We start from the raw sequence: 17,354 nt of genomic DNA, 5'->3' as shown, positions 1-17,354 counted from the left end.
CTAATCTTTTAAACATTTTATTAGTTTTCATTTACTGTGGTCTTGATTACACTCAATGTATTTCCTAAGAATGCTCAAATTTAGCACATATTTTGCATAATCTCATGTTGTTCTTTGCAATACTTTTCTAGTACGTGATTCCCACACACGGGATTATCAGCTTTTTGGGTACCCAGTCTGCATCATATGCTTTTTTGGCACATTCTGCATCACTGGGCATCTAGCAGATGCTCCCCAAATACTTCATGTTATCTGAAAGAAACAAGGCAGAGCAATCAATACAGGTCAAGCCCTAGTACAAATGTTTCTTTAAACATCAAATTACACTCCCATCTGAGAATTTTATTATATCAGATGTGACCTGAAATAAATTATGTATCATTCCTGGAATAGGAATCTCCAGGTTTTTTTTTTTTTAACACCATGGTAAAAGTGCTAATGAAAGTGTTCCATTTGTGATGGAAGAAGGCAAAAGAAGGGGGGAGCAATACGTGGTCTCAGATCTGCTGTGGAAGGACCTCCAGCTACCTAAGGAATAAAGGAGCGGTAATGAGAACTAACACCTTGAGTTCCTGTCTCCCCCTGCCCTGTTCATATCACCCTTGTTCACAGCGCTTTGAAAAGCACTCTTTTCAAAGGGCTTCCAGGTGTAGTAGCTCGTTATTTAACGGTGACATGAGGGGAGCAGACAGAAGTGTCCTCATTTCACACGTGAAGAAATGACTGACCTAACACCACCTCTGGTTTATAGCGAGACCAGCCCGCATCAAGAGATGCGCCAGTTACTCTTTCATTTTATAGATAAGGAAAATGAATCCCAGAACGTTCAAGTCACTTACCTGGTGTCATCCTAAGCAAACAAATGACCGAACAAATGAATCAAAGTAAGCTCACGTGCTTTGGATAAGACTAAATTCTTGAAAAAAGCATTTTCCCATTTGCTTTTATCATATGTTCTAGGCCCTTCACTTGCTAATGTACGCAGGGGAAAAAAATCTTATTCATAGAAATATAAGCTACTTTACCTGGAAGGGTCTTCATTCCCTTGTATTTAACAAGCAGGTGACTTGCTGAGGAGTTTATGTAAATCAGGAAGCCATTTAGAGCCCAACTCCCAGGCCAATATTATTTCCAACCTGTCATGTCGCCCCTCACTAAGGACAGCTTAGGAGGGAAGACATCAACTGTAAGCCAGCTACTCCCTGCTGAAATCCTGACAAAGTCTAAGAAAAAAGTCACACCCTATTCCCAGGCAAGAGATCGTCTGCCAGCAGGCAGAGGTTAAATTTCAGGGAAGCCGTGTATTGTGAAGATTAAACACCTGCCCTGGGGTGGGGGCTCCTGCGCTCTGAGAAGTGACAGCGAAAACTAATTTGGAGCTGTGTGTCCCCTCCTCAAACCCCCAATGCCCTGTTCCTGCCACTCAGTATAACCTGGGCTCCTTCCTACCGGAAGGTTCCAACCCAAAAGGAGGACCCTGTCAGAACCAGGGTCAGCTGGTTCTGACCAATATCTCCCTCTTTATAACCAATATGTACCATAGTAGGGCCTGATGCAGAGTTTTAAAAGAATGTGAGGGAAATTTCTGATTTGGTATGATGGTTAATTTCATGTGTCAACTTGACTATGCCATGGGGTGTCCAGATATTTAGTCAAATAATACTCTAGGTGTGTCTGTGAAGGTATTTCTGGATGACTTGAACGTCGGATTTGGTAGGCTAGGTAAAGCAGACTGTCTTCCCAGTGTGGGTGGGCCTCGTTCAACCCACTGAAGGCCTGAGTGGAACAGAAAGGCTCTGTAAGAAATGACTCTTTCTCTCTGCTTGTCTTTAAGTTAAGTTGGGACATCGGTCTCCTTCTGCTTTCAGACTTAGACTCAGGCTGGAACTACATGATCAGCTCCCCTGGGTCTCATGATAGCTAGTTGTGGATTTTTCAGTCTCCATAGCAGTGTCAGCCAATTACTTAGAGTAAATCTCTTTATATGTGTATGGATATATGTATCTACATATATAAAGAGATTTACTGTGAAGGCTGCACATATCCCATTGGTTTTCCTTCTCTGGAGAGCCCAGACTAACACACTTGGAAATAACTAAAGCATCTTAGGTTGTATTCCTCCAGAAGTGGACTCTGAAACAAAGCCTTGAGTTCAGGTACAACTGACCCTTGGACAACTAGGTTCAAACAGCGTGGGTCCACTCATACTTGAATTTTTCTACAGGATCCGTGTTTGGTTGAATCTGCAGGCAGGGAATTTCAAATACTGGAGGGCCAAATGTAAAGTCATACAACAGGTTTCTTTTAATTGCATGGGGGGTCAGCACCCCTCACCCTTACATTGTTCAAGGGTCAACTGTAGTTTATTTGGGAGGTGAGCCCAGGAAATAATGATTGGGGAGGGGAGAAAGGAGATAATAATGGGAAGGTAGCCAATAAAGCAAGCAAGTTACCACCGTAGGCAACTGGGGCTTAATCTCACTGGAGGTCCTGGGAGATAGTGTAGAAAACAAGTTTCAGAGTTAACTTACCCCAAAAGGCAAGGGAGCTGGGGTATTTATCCACCAACTTCCAGCAGTCATTGTCAGATGGCTATTCCCTACTCCTTGATGGAAATTAATTCCCTGATGCTTCCAGCGTGCACCTGCATTATCAAAGCAAGCCCCAGTGGGCACGCAGTCCGTGGTGTTGGTGATCAGAAGTCAGACCAGCTTGCAGATAAAAGGCAAATGCTGAGGGCATGTGGGCAGAGTACCAACTGATCTACTACAAAAGGACATATGTTCAAATTACCCCTCTTCCTGTCCAGGCAGATAATGAGAACTAACATTCTTAACCAGTGGAATATCCTTCCACGCTAGCCCCTTTAGTGTATTATCTACAACATCCCTACAAGCTCAGTATTATTCCCATTTTACAGCTAGGGAAACTAAAGCTCAGAGACCTACCGGAAATCACTGTTGTGTGGGGAGCTTCTCATAACAGGAAAAAAAAAATTTTCTAAGTTTTGAGAAATCTTCCAGTCAAAAGTTTGCTTTCAAGCATGAATAACATTGAAAGCAACATAGTGATATGATCAATTCATTTGCTTAAAGATACTATCTTTCCTCTACCTGCCACCACCCCGGAAAACAAGTTTCTTTGCATCTCTAATACCATGGCCTCAAAAACTCTTATTGTAACAAGTTCCCCAATATGTGTAATCACATTCAGATATGGCAGCTTGAGCTCCTGAACAAATGTTCAACTCAGTCATTGTTCTCCATCTCCCACTGAGCACAGATTTTAAAAAGAAAAAGTTCATTTCTTATGCAGCAGTGTAATCTTTAACCTGATTCTAACCATCTGGAAGAGAAACTGCTACCTCATCATAGATGCCAAAAAGGCTTTGAGAGTTCTGAGTCAGACATGCAGGAACTGGGAATCGGTGAGAGGCAATTGTGATGTCCCAGGGGTGCAGACCCTAGGCCTGGGGGCAGCAAGAAGCCAGACCCTTCCCCATTCCCAAGGCACTCATTCTTTACCCTTGCAGTTTTAACAATTTAAGAATTTTTTTTTGTCATTCAATTCAATGCGTTTCTACTGACTGACCACCGTACATAAGAAAGTGTGGGAACACAAAGGCAGGAAATGCAAAAGAGATGGGAGAACCCAGTCTGAGCATCATTTCTGGCTGAATTTACCTTTAGAGTTTTAGCTGAGTCATTTATGGGCTGAATAGGCTGCAGAATGGATGTATTTGAACAAAACATCCATTTCCTTTTTTCTGCAGGAAGGGGCTGAAGGATCAGCACCACCCCCCTCCCCACACTGGACTCAACTGCTTGGTTGCCCATCAATTGTCCATCTATGGTCACCAGATGACCCTTCCCACAATGCACTCACAGGTCCCTAAGGCTCTTCTTCACTCCTTTGCAACAATTCCTCATGCAGCACTTTTTTTTTTTTTTCATCCTATTTATTGTCACTTCTTTCCCAGGGCAACACTCCCTCTAGTGTCTGTGTAGGATCTCAGGATCCATTCTTGGTGTATAGGGTGCAGGCAAAAAGGGAATTCAAGCCTGTACCTTGCTAGATGTGGATCCTTACAAAATATTCCTGGGTTTGGCCAGTGTGATAATTCTGAGAAAGAAGCTGCCGATATTCTGCAGATAGTTCCTGCCACGGAGATTCCCATTTCACACCAGGCACAAAGCACAGGCAGGAGATGGAAGGGAGAAATGAACCCAGAACATTAAGGTCTATCCCATGACTTGGATGAGATGAATCTCTGGCACTCTAGGCTCTTCCTGTCCACCAGTCCTGTGTTTTCCTATTTTCCTAAAGCTACACATTTCACTCACCTCCTTCAAGAAGTCTTCCATGATTAGCTGTGAGCTATAATCATGGATGCCCAACCCAAGAGAAGCTACTCTTCATCTTTCTGGATGTCCTTCTCAAAACTTTACTCAATGAAAGCCCTGAAAATATGTTCAACCTATTTGTTGTCTATTAGTGTAATTGTTAACCTGATTCTAACCATTTCTATTACAAATTCTGAATGAGAGTTTCAAATAGCCAGGTCCCCAGCCATTTACACTTCTCTATCTCTTTCACTATCTCCCTTATCATGACACAGAAAATAGATATCACCAAGACTCATCTGACTCAGGACATGGACTATGGGAAGTGGTTGAAATGAGCATCTCACTGATACCTAGGTTCTAGCCAAGGCTTTGCAATCAGCTTAGTGGGAAACTTTGGGCAAGTACCACCTTCCTCTGCTTCAGTGTTTCCATCTGAAAATAAAGAGAAAGTCCCTTCCAATATAAAAGTAACCACTAAACCAACTAAAATATTTGGAGGACTAAATACAAGCCAGGCATTTCTTTTAAACACTTTGCTATGTACAGTATCTTATTTAATCCTTAAAAACAGCCCAATGTGAGAGGTACTATTATTACAGATCCCTTTTTATAAATGAAAAATAGGCAAGAGAGGGTGACAACTCACCCGATACCACACAGCTATTAAGAGACAGAGGCAGACAACCCAATTAAAAAGTGCGCAGAAGAATGGAATAAACATTTTTCCAGAGAGGACATGCAGATGGCAAATAGGCACATGAAAAAATGCTCAACATCACTAATCATCAGGGAAATGCAAATCAAATCCACAATGAGATAATCACCTCACACCTGTCAGAATGTCAATCATCAAAAAGAACACAAATAAGAAATGCTGGCGAGTATGTGAAAAAGGGAACCCTCCTACACTGTAGGTAGGAATGTAAATTGGTACAGTATGGAAGTCTATCAAAAAACTAAAACTAGAACTACCATATGACCAGCAATTTCACTCCTAATATACCTGATAAAAATAAAAACACCAATTTGAAAAGATACATGCACCCCAGTGTTCATAGCATTATTTATAATTGCCAAGGTATGGAAGCAAACTGAGTGTCCATCAACAAATGAATGGATAAAGGAGATGCGCGATACACATACACTCACACACACTTACACACACACACACACAAATTAAAAACTACTCAACCATTTAAAAAAAAGAAATAATGCATTTGCAGCAACATGGATGAATCTGGAGGGCATTATGTTAAAGTGAAGTAAGTCAGACAGAGGAACACAAATACTGTATGATATCACTTATGCGTGGAATCCCCAAAAAAATACAACCAACTAGTAAATATAACAAAAAAGAAGCAAATTCACAGATCCAGAGAACAAACTAGTGGTTACCAGTGGAGAGAGGAAAGCAGGGAGGGTAAATATAGGGGGAAGGGAATAAGATAGTACAAACTATCAGGTACAAAATAAGCTGCAAGGATATATTGTACAACACGGGGAATACAGCCAATATTTTATAATAACTATAAATGGAGTATAACCTGTAAAAATTGTGAAGCATTATATTGTACATCTGTAACTTATGTGTAATTGTACAGCAACTATATTTCAATTTTTTTTTAAAGACTAAATTAAACTAAATTAAACCTAACCCAAACGAAAGAGAGAGAGGGATTCACACCCAGGCCTCTGGCTCCAGAACCCCTGCTCCTGTTCACCATTTGTTTCGTGCTGCCAGCCTGTCTCTGTTCCTAACAAACCCTGAAGAGGACTGCATTAATGACGGAAACCGTGCACAAGTATGAATTCATGCAAGTTGAGCCATCGTACCCAGGCTACATAATCCACACCCCAGCAGGACCCTCGATGACCCTCTATAACTGCATCCAGCTTTTCCTCCCAGCTAGGTTCTCTTCCAGCTCACGCCAAGTCACAGGCCCCTGTGGAGCAAGGAGCACTCTTTTGCTCACCAACAGCCCTGAAAGGCTGGCCCCACGGTGCTCCGGGCCCTCTCACCCCAACCCAGTAGGGAAGGTTTCCTCTGCTCCCCAGCGAGAAGTTAACAGCAGAAAGCTATCCATGCAGCCCTGAAGTTCTTAGACTCCGTGACTTTTTGGAACTTTACTATAGCACGTTTATTAGCATATTACAAAGAACAGCATTTCCATAAATAATTAAACCCAAACTACACTGATCAAAATAAATGAGCAAAATGTTCCTGGTGATGCAACCAGGCTTGATTCACTCACTCAAATAACGAGGGGACTCACAAGAGGCCCCCATTAACAACAGTTAGTAAGACACAGATTGTACATCAAGGAGCTTGGTATTTATTGTCTGCAGTCACGGCAGGGGGTGGGCAGGGTGGCCACGAGACACAGCCAGGGGACAGGAGGGAGGGAGCTATTCCTACACCTCTCTGTGTATACTCATCCTAGGCCTCAGTCTACCCTGTCTATAAAATGGGCAGCACCCTAAAATGGTCCGTAAAATCAAGGAGAAAACCAGGAGTGTATAGGGGATAACTATTCGGAGAGAAAGACCAGAAAGGTGTGCAAGCTATAGGGTACCAATGTTTCTGAGCCCCACACCCCTCATCTTGATGCTGAGTGATGTTATGAACACAATTTCCAAGTGCACTTCCCGCCTAGACTTTCTGTGAGTCTGAGATGCCCATAGGGTCTCCCACAGTGATCCTCTCTCCTCTGAGCTCACAGCCTGAAATGATCACTTGACAATTAACCACGTATCACCCTGTGGCATCTGTCTTGTTGTCATGTGTTATTTAACTTTATGGAAGAGCAGTCTTATACCCAAAGCATATCAGAAGGACCTTGAGGCAAATGCTGCCTTATCCTTCTTTGTCTCTCCCTCCATCACAGCCCTGCCAACCCCACAGTCCCCAAAACACTGCCACACACATGGTGAACACTTGGCAAATGGGTGAATATCCTATGTGAATCCATCTGACCTCTGAAGTACATGAGGAAGAAGCCAGATTGTTGACTAGTCCCTGTTTTCATCCTCTGACTAAGGGGGTTAGAGATGCCTCCACATCTTATGTTAAAAGTCACTTGTAAAATAATGCTATTTATTTTGTGCCATTAAGTGCTATTAAGAGACAGTGTCAGCAGCTGTCCAGCTCTCAGGCTCAGTTCAGCAAGTATGGACGTGTCAAGCACTGTGCCCCAGGACACCAGGCACGCAGGAGAAGAGCAGGACTCACTCTGGGGTGTCGGGAAGTGGGGCGCTGTTCTAATTATTTTATCCCTCACCTTCCAAACATTCATAAAATAACCAAGTGCTAAACTAAATATAATCAAATGTGTGGGGCAGTCTGTAAATTCTATAAACAGGAACCGGGAAAATAAATGCTTCTCAGGAAGGTTCTAGAGTGGCACCATGTTTGATTCTTAAACTGAGTTGTATGAGCAGTGGGTGCACCTCAATAGAGGAAGAAAGTTAATCTGAGTGAAGGACAGGTCAAGAGTGAAGGCTTGGAGTCATGAAGGAGGTTGGAATGACAAAGGGGCTGCCTTGGCCAGAGTGAAGGGGTCCCTCAGGGAACAGTCTGCCACAGAGTTGGAGAAGCAGCCCCCCAGGCGCTGTGAAAGGCATAGAATGCCAAGCTAAAGGACTTGGATTTGAATCCAAGAGGTTAAAGGTACTCAAGATAGAACACAGAGATACTGGATGAAATGTTCCTGGTTTTAGCAGTTGTCAAGTGTATATGAACAACCTGAGAAAGAAACCATCGCTATCCCAAGGGACAGGGATTTCCAGTTCCTTCGCAGCCTCTGCTCAGTGAGGCTCAGTCATTCACCCACTTGATCAAACACGGTAGAGCTTCTCTGCTGCATGTAAGGCAGAGTTCTTTCACTTCCACTTCCTGCCAACAAAGTCAGAGCACCATCCAGACCCTTCTCTCAGTAAGCCACCATGCCAGGGGGACAATTATGGTTAGCTAAAGGACGTCCATCCCATAGAGCCAGCGCTGCTTACCCAAAGTGGCCCACCAGGCATTCTATATTTTCCACCTTCAATTCTACAAGACCTCTTTTCTCCCAAACTGGCAGAAAAGTCATCCTCTGACCTTTTCTCCTTACAGGGGAGTGTCTCAAGCCAGCCTAGAGGCCAAAGGAGGCAGGAAAGCAACAGGGAAGCCAAGCCCACAGGCCCTGGTGTACCTGGCCTCGGATAAACCCCTCAGACACAGCCTCCTATCTCAGCTGGTCCAGCTTTGTCACACCTCTCTGCTCTTTATAGGATGATTCAGAGCCAGTTCCCCCAATTACAGTAAGAGATTCACACAGCCCAGTCCGAGGGAAAAGCAGTTCTCTCCTCTCTGCCCCCTGAGCCTTCTTGACACTGGAGCCACAACCCTCCCTCCCCCGCCTCCCATCATCCCTTAAACCCAACATAATTTAGAGAAGCCACTTGCCCGCATTCCTTCCCTGCCAACTACGAAGCAAGTTCCAACCACTGCATTTCTGCAACCCTTAAATCAGGCCTCCCAATTCAAGAGTTTGCAACTTCTGCTCACCTTGGAAATCACTGCAGGATCTGAGAAGCAAATCATACCATGTAACCCAGCCATCAGAGCTGACAAGTAGCCTGTGTGGGCCCCCCCTCCCCACCCCCAGGCCAACAGTGACCGGGAGCAATTAGTGCTGTTCTGTCTGTCCCGCTGCATCTCCCAGCTATGTCTCAACTGAGATGGCTCCCCTTGTAATATTAATTAAAAACAGATTCTTTTTGGCAAACCCCTGAAGAATGGCTCCTGTGGCAGGCTTCTTTATTAAGCCTCCAAGAGGCAAAACGCATTAAGATATTGTGACACGGGGACTGTGAGCAGGGACAAGAAGGCGAGACAATCCAGCCAAAACCTATTTGAAAAATCTGTTGGGGAGCCACAATTAGATGTTCCAGTGAGTGAAATACAATTAATCTGATCAAATCTGTCACTATTTTGCACATTAGTAGTAAATATTTTAGAGCACAGTCCAGCTGAATTAGTTAAGGGGATGAAATCCTGCCTGGGAGAACATTTGTGTTCCACCCGCTAATGCGGAAGGGTAGGGACCTGGAGTTCTCAGGATCTCCCCATCTCTCCTCCCCCAGGTGCAGTGTTGGGCACACGAATTGAAAACTATCTGGCAAATCATTCCAGCCAGACACACTGCAGGGGCAGCAGCCTGCAAATCGCTGTTGATGTGAGTGAGCTACAGGAAAGGCATGGGGATCTGTCTATGGGAGGACGCGGTCTTCTCATCTCAGCACCCAGAATGGGGATCCCCATCAAGGGATGCAGTGCAGAGGGAGCATAGGAAGTGGGCTGTGGCTTCACAATTTCTGCTCTCCAAAGCCATTTGCCAACTCACTAACCAAGCAGGGAAGCATCTTTCTCCCTTTGAAGGGGAAGAGCAGAATGATGTGTTTTTCTGTATCCCTGTAAGCCATGGGGTCTGGGTTCCCTCTGGGTGTTTGTGAAACACTCTCTAGCCCATTAATCACCAGGATCCCAGCTGGAGACAACCAGAGAGAAGGGCAAACTGCTCTTCCAGTGTACAGGCTCCAAGCCCAAGTTCACCCCCTCTCCTCCGAAACACCTGGCAGGGCACAAAAGGTCAGCAGGGGACCCACACTCCATCCCCTCCTGGCTCAAGCCTGCTAGGCACTTGGTGCTTTGCCCTCCAAGCCATCTCACCCCACTCCTGGGAGCAAAGTAAATACATGACTCAAGCATAGAAGGAGAGTCTCAGCCCCTGGGCACACGCTGGATGTGGCGGGTAGGGCGAAGGTCCTTCCCTTGAGTGTCCACCTCTGCACACAGGCCAGAGTAGAGTTCAATTTTCAGTTACATGGGGTGACTGGAAACTCTCCCCAAAAAGTAACTCATGCAAGGAATGAGGTCCACCAGAGACACTTGGAGGGAGAGTGGGAAGCCCCACAAGGTGTTAACTAACCTGGTGGCCATCCCAGAGAAGAACATGTTTACCCCTTTTGAAGTCAGAGGGAAGATGGAATTCTCTTTTCATGCCAACAGAGCCTGATGCTAAGACCCATGTACTCTGCCTTGGGGACATCTCCCTCCACTTTGAAACCAATGAGGAAGGGACTTTCCAGAAGGTCCATCATCTCCATCACTCCTCACCCTGGCTTTCATTTACAGCACCTTCTTTTGCTGCCCTCAGGAAAAGGGAGAAAGAAACCAACTAGGTAATGTTGCAGAAATGGGTTTTCCAGTTACTCTCCCGGAGTTATTTCCTTCAAGCCTCTCAAAAGCAGGGCCACCTTAGCCTGTTTCCTCATCTTCCTTAGAGCAGCAGCGACCGACACTCAAGGAAGCCCTTCTCACTGGAATTGCCTGTGAAGCATGAGCAACAGAGACAGGTCGAGCCCAGGAGCTAAAAAAGCAGTCTCTCTCTGGACCAGAGGGAGCAGACACCATGGGGTCTCTGCACCCACCCATGCTGCCCTGCCCTTCACTTGGACAGTAAGATCAGCCACAAGGACAACCAATAACCCCCCTGAGGGGCCTTTTATGGACTGCCCAAATCTCACCGCTGTCCCTAAGGACTCTAAGGCCAACTGGTCCACTCCCAGTCCCCTGAGGCCCCCTTTTAACTGAAGAGCCATTTCCCCAAGCTAGACTTGCCCCCATCACTTCCTCTGCTGCACAAATTCATTGAAGATGGGCAGAGAAGGCTATGCACATTTCACTACTGTTTGCAGAAAGCTTTCTCTAACATCCCATCTTCAGGGAATCTGTCAACACACAAAAATGATCCTTAAAATAAAAACCGAAAAGTAAGAAAACTCTTTAGGCAGAGTGAACTTCTATTGTTCAAATGTGGCAGTGATAAAGTCACAGATATGTGAGGACATCACCTCCTCCACCTAGAGAACATTTACTTCCATACATCCTGTCCATCCTCTTCATGGAGTAAGAACATGAACAAAATAACACACACACATAATTCCTCATTATTAAACTAAAAGGAAGTTGAGATTCACAATCCGTTTCTCTCTCTCTCTCTCACACACACACACACACACACACACACAGTCCCCTAGGGACTTGCAAGTCCTCAATCACCCATCCTTCCAAATGTTGCCCACTCCCCACATCTAGAGCTGTCCACTCTGAAGCTTTGGGGGTGGGTCTTCACTGGAGGCAGAGGAAGCCAGCTCCCCCACTGCTGGGGAGCTGTGCTGCCCAGATGCTTCCAACCCAGGCTGGGCTGCCTGTGCGCGGTGCCTGGTGTCAGTAAGGACCAGGAAATCTGTACTAGGTATTGCTGATGTGCTGCGCTCTGTGGACTCCTAGCTTTCCTGTTACTCCCTACTCACTCTTGTGACACCCCCCCCCAGGCCTATTAAAATAAGAATTCACACACACGAATATTTCCCAGGGAAATCTTTAAGGTCAGTTACGAACAGAAATACAAAGGGAGTGGAACGGTGTTTTCCCATCAAATGAGTTCCCCAAAGCTGCCTGTACAGACATCCATCATTCTCCAGACTCTGCCCAGCGCCTGGTTCTGCTCTGATCCTGAGAGCCAGAGGTTAGGAAAGGATTTTTGCTAGACTGGCTGAAGTGGGAGCCGCGGAAAGGCAGAGCAGTGGGGTAAATCGTGGGAAGCCGCCCCAATTCCTCCCTGAGAGCCATCCCCGAGGTCCCCTGGTCGGGCAGCACGCACTGGCTGCGGGCGAGGGCGGGCTGCAGCAGCTGCCTGGGCAGACCATCTTAAAACCCGGCGCCGGGCCGCGAGCGCTGGAGCCGCCCGAGTGGACTCAAGGGCGCCACCTCTCGGTACAGCGGCTTCCAGGGGAACCTGGCCGCGGAGGGAAAGGGATGGAGAGGTGCGTAGAAAGCACCGGGATCCAACTCCGCTCCGGGAGTTGTTGCAGGATGCAGAGGCCGAGGCGAGTTTTTTTTCCTCAGCGACTTATGTGCTCGCGTTAGAATGAGTGGTGCGGGATGGGTGCTGAATTTCACTTCACACTCTAAACTTTCTTTCTGCCTCTCCAACAGCTTTCCAGGGCAGCTGCCTGGGTTTTGAAGGGGGAATCAGTGTTTCCTAAAGGCCCAGGCTTGGGCCGACTTGGCTCAGCCTCCCGCTTGGACTGAGACAAAGTCGCCTGGAGCCCAGAGCAGCGATCCTAAGGAGGGCTGGAGGGAGCAGCGGAGTCCTAGTGGCTCAATCTCCCGGCTCTCTTTCGTGCGATTGGAGGGGAAAGGTGGGGAGCCCCGGCAGTTGCAGGAATCCGCCAGTCTGTCGAGAGGTTCCTCCCCTAAATCACTGTCCTCACCCAAGAATTCACACACACATCCCAACAGGATAACTGACTCTCCAAGCCGAGTATCAGAGAAAGTGATCACTGATCCCGTTAAGGCATCTCTTCCTCCTCTCCCCTCCCCGCGTCCCCAATCCTAAGGTCTCCAGTAAACAAATGCACACACCGTCTTACAACAAACTCCGCTAACCTGTTGGGGGCGTAGGGAAAGCAGGATGAACCCGTTCTCCCTAAAAGTCGAGGAGCTCCCCTGTCCCTGCCTCTGCCTGGACCCGGAGCTATCTGCTCCTCCCTCCTGCCCCCCATTTCCCTTGCTGTCGGGAAACAGTAAGATCCGCCGGGTCGGTACTCACGCTGCTGTTGTGTCCCGACCAGTGCACCATGGCTTGGTTGTGGGCCGAGTCCCCCGTCAACGCGAACGAGGTGCTGGGTAGCCTGAGCTCTTCAGCCGCCGACCCCCCAGCCCGTGGCGCCTTCACTTCCTCCCGGAGACCCTTGGCCAGAGGGCGGCTTCCTTTGGAACCATCGGCTATAACAGTGGACCGGGCGTCCCCGCGTTCCAGGGCACTGGGGGGCTGCGCCCGGCGACTCCTCCTCGCGCCGCTAGGCTTGCCAGAAGCCGAGATGCCCTGTCCCCACCGTGCGCCTGCGGGCGACAGCTCCCTGGTTTCTCCCTGCTTCTTCCCGCCGCTGCCACCGCCTGGCTGGGGCTGCTGCTCTGGTCCGGGCCGGCGTCCCAGTGCGGCGCCTCTCAGCGCCGTCGCCAGCTCCTCCGGCCACTGGCTTGCCACTGCCCCCGGCGAAAGAGGAGGCAGCGCTGGCGACGGCGAAGCCGGGGCCGAGAGGTGCCCAGGACCGCCCGTCGTGCCCCAAGTGATCTCAGCACCGGCCACGACCCATGTCGACAGGAGCAGGAGCCCGGTCCGGGCGAGGGGCGCCCCGGGCCAGCCTGCCGGGCGCTCTGTGCGCGCCGCCTCCATCCCGCTGCGGCTGCCGCGGCTGGGGCTGCCGAGTGTGTGGCGCCGCCGAGGTGCGGGTCCGGCGCGGGGGGTGTGCGCGCGCCGACGAGCAAGCTAGCGAGTGTGTGTCGGGGGAGTGGGGAGGGGGCGGCCGGGAAGGAGGTGTCTCAGGCTGGCGCGCCTCTCTGGTCTTCTCTACTCTTCCCTCCTGGCTCTGATCGCTCGCTCTTTCCTCCACAGGGTGAGTCCAAAACGCAAGAAAAATTAATAAGTGCCCCTTCGGTGCTTTTCTTTTCCCCTTAAAAATAAGATCCCCCAAAATCTTCCCCAGCGAGCTCCTCCAGAAATTCTGTCAGGAGTGTTCAAAGGTAATAAGAAAATCCTCTTTTAAAATATGAAAATCAAATCGGATCCAGGAGGAGGGGCTGGCGACGGACCCCAATCCAGAGTCTCTCGGAAATCCAGCCTCCAACCTGCTCCCGGTGAAGAGTTGGGAAACGCTTCTGGCCGCGTTTAGGGGGTTACTCTCCTGGCTTGTAGTAGGAGGCGGGAGATGGCTCGAAGGGAAGGTTGCCGGGGGTGGGGGGGTAGGTCTCGAGGGAGGAGGAGGAGTAAAGTGTTTTCAGAGCCAACTGTTCCGGTTGGGGAGCCAAAAGGGAGCCCCGAGTCTTCGCGCGGAGGGGCGACGCGTGGAAGCCGAGCGCGGGATGGACTGGGGACTCCGCTCCTGACTCCCGGCCGGCCCCTCCCGCCGCCCCCAGCGCCTCCGCCCTGTGCGGGGGCACGGGGAGTGCGTGCGTGCGCGTGCGTGCGCGCAGGCGGTAGTGGGAAGGCAAGGGGTGCGCCCGAGGCTGGCGGGCGGGCGCCAAGGGTGGGGGTACCTGGCTGAGCCGGGGGTGGCTGGGTGTGCGGGGGCGCGCGGCTCCGTGCGTGCGCATTTGCACGCGTATGGATGCGTGTTAGTGTGAGCAATGGGATGTGAGGCAGGGAGGGGTGCGCTCGGGCTGTGGGCGCGCGCGGATCACGCAGGGGCTGTATTTGCATTTCCGTGAGCCTGCGAGTCCTCAGAAAGGCAATACCAAAAGCAAGGCAGGCGGTTCTGGATAGCCCGCTCCTCCTGGCTCCGCGCGCACCCATAGTGCCCCACCGCCTACGGATGTAAACCAGTTGTTTTTTGAGCCTCTCCGAGGGCTAGAGGAAAGAATTAGGAGGCGCCGGCAGATGGGTCTGGGGGCTTGCCAGCTCCTTCCGGACTCGGTAACTTTTATTCCTGGGACCCCAGCTGGAGCTGGGGAAAGAGGGAAGTCGAGACCGTTTCCTCTCACCAGGAGGATCTAGTCCCCATCTCTCCGCCTGCGACGCGCGGACGAGGTCGCGCCCCCATCTCCCTAGATTTATTCCTGAAAGGGCTCAATTTTAAAGGGCTGCAAGTTAGAGGGCCCCAGGCCCAGCACAGCTCAGGCCTATCAGTTCCCACAGAAGTGCAGCCAGGGCTCGTGGAACTCACTCTGGGCTGGGACCCTTCGTATCCCGTAGAAGGAGACTTTGAGTGGGCTGGAGAGAGGAAACTAAACCCGAAGACAACCTCAAGATGTAGCTTACAGGCCCTGGGGCAAGTAGTGCAACAGCCTCCGAGAAAATCCCGGGGTTTCTAGGGGTCGAAAAGGCCTAGATCCGTGAAGCTGGAGGAGGGGCTATTAAGAAAGGAGTAGGATGAAGGATGAAGGCCTCCCTCTTCTGGATTAGACGTAAGAGTTCCAGTGCAGGAGACGATTAAAGCTGAGACGTGAGGGGAACGCGGGGAGAGGGAAGGAAAGAAAGCTGAGGCAAAGATAAAAGAAGGCAACAAAGGGGAAGACAGCGAAAGAGAAAGGGGAGGGGGAGAAGAGCGGGGAAATGACCAAGTGGCGGAGAGAAGGCGAGCTGATGGCGCGAATGGAAAGGGGAGACCGAAGAAGAGGCGGAAAGAGCGCTGGGGAGGACCGAGAAGAATGCAGGAGACAGAGGAGGTGCCTGGGAATCTGAGCCGGGCAAGGAGGGAGACGACAGCGGTTCTCTGGAGCCCCCGCCCTCGTGAACTTGCTTTTCCACCCGGAGTTACAATGGAAATTGGGAACCACGCCAGTGACAACGGCCAGCCCAGAATGAGGCAGGTCCTTGGAGTCTGGGGGTTTCCAAAGACCGCGGCGATTGGCCGCCCCAAGAAAAGTTCCAGCGCCGAAGGCTGAGGTGGGCGCGGGTCGGTCGCTGGACCGAAGCCGGCCATCCGCGGGTTCCCAGCGCCCCTACCGGCGAAGGCTAGGCGCTGCAGCCGGAGCCGAAGCTCAGGGGTTGGGGAAGGCTGCGAAGCCTCCTCTCTGCCTGGGCTCTGAGCAGACCTGGTAGATGCCAGAGTGTAAGGGGTCTGGCCTGTAAGGCAGGGTTCAGGGACTGGAGGTTCATACATCCCGGGAGGGTACGGCCTCCCGAGCCTCAGGCACACAGGGGAGGTGGCCTGTCCAAACTCCCTGTAGTTCCCCGTGGAGAGCAAGGGCAAGGCTGGTGTCTCCTCTCTCCCCCTCCCACCTGCAGGAGGCCCTACCCAGATGGAGCTCATGCAAAGGTCGGATCCTCGAGATGAATAGTGGACAAGTGGCTATAAAGTATTACGGGATTTTTTGTTGTTTGGGGGGGGGGGGGTGGATAAAAGACTCCAGGTACAACATTTTCATGTAGTTTCCTGTACCAATTCATCCTCTTGGCCTTGCTCCATCAATTATCACATCCTCCTTCACCCTTTACCTTACAATCCTGGCCCTCAGCCCTGTTCTGCCCCTCCCTCCCCAGCCTCCCATTCCCCACCAACCTTCTCTAGTGTCCAAACCTCTTCAAGTCTCCCCTTCCTCACAGTCACTCTCTGCTAGGCTTTCTGCAGTGTGACACTTGCCTTCAGGTGACTCATCAAAGCCCCATCCCAACAAACACCACCAGTGGCTCCCTTGAGACAACCAGCCCAAGAGCCTCTGCTTCCTGCCTTTGGAAACATGTTCCATTTGGAAACACCTCCCTTGGTCTACATGGTACCAGGGTCTGCTGGTTCTCACTGACCAACCTTAGTGAAGTTTACCAGCCTCTCTTCTTTCCTACACATCTAAAATTCTGAGCCCCAACCTCCATCATTCCCCTAATTCTCTGTGCTTGGCTCCCATTCTATCCTCCCTCCGTGAGTAAGCCCCATGATCTCACCCATTGCTGTGCTTCAACTATCACCTCTTGCTGTTGACTCCCGAATCTACAACCCCACTCTGCCCTCTCATGAGCTTCATATCCGAATTCTCCATTGCTCCGCATATGTGCATGTCCATGTTGAAAGGTGTCTGCATCAAGTTCTAAAAACCATCCTCCAACACCTCAGTTGTTCAGACTAGACATTTGACATGCAACCTTAACTCTTCCCTCTTTTAATTCCCATATCCGAGAAAATCACTGTCAGGTCCTATTTAAAAGGCTCTTTACCTGTCCTCTCTTGTCTTGTCTGCCTTGGATCTGACCCCACAATCATCCCTTGTCTAGGGTTTTACTATAGCTTCCTATCTTCTCCTGGTCTTCAGTTCTTTGCTTCTCCAAGCCAGGCTCCCCACTGTCCACCAGTGCAATCCAGTAGAAATATAATGTGAGTCACATGGGTAACTTAAAATTTTCTAGTAACCTCATTTTAAAAAGTCCAAAAAAAGCATGAAATTAAGGTTAATAATATACTTCTTTG

The 17,354-nt window shown here is 49.5% G+C and overlaps 1 protein-coding gene across 1 annotated transcript in view; it reads right to left on the bottom strand.

Annotated features, from left to right (window-relative positions):
• Positions 1 to 13,630, bottom strand: part of SORCS3 (sortilin related VPS10 domain containing receptor 3) — a 564,832-nt gene extending 551,202 nt beyond the window's left edge. Inside the window, exon 1 of the mRNA XM_010987110.3 lies at positions 13,004 to 13,630. Within this exon, the coding sequence (XP_010985412.3) occupies positions 13,004 to 13,630 (627 nt within the window). The remainder of the gene's footprint in view (positions 1 to 13,003) is intronic.
• Between the last annotated feature and the right edge of the window lie 3,724 nt (positions 13,631 to 17,354).

This window comes from Camelus dromedarius, chromosome 8 (genome assembly GCF_036321535.1).
Source record: "Camelus dromedarius isolate mCamDro1 chromosome 8, mCamDro1.pat, whole genome shotgun sequence".
Classification (NCBI taxonomy): domain Eukaryota; kingdom Metazoa; phylum Chordata; class Mammalia; order Artiodactyla; family Camelidae; genus Camelus; species Camelus dromedarius.
The sequence above is the reverse complement of the archived record's forward strand: the minus strand, read 5'-3'. Positions and strand labels throughout refer to the sequence as shown.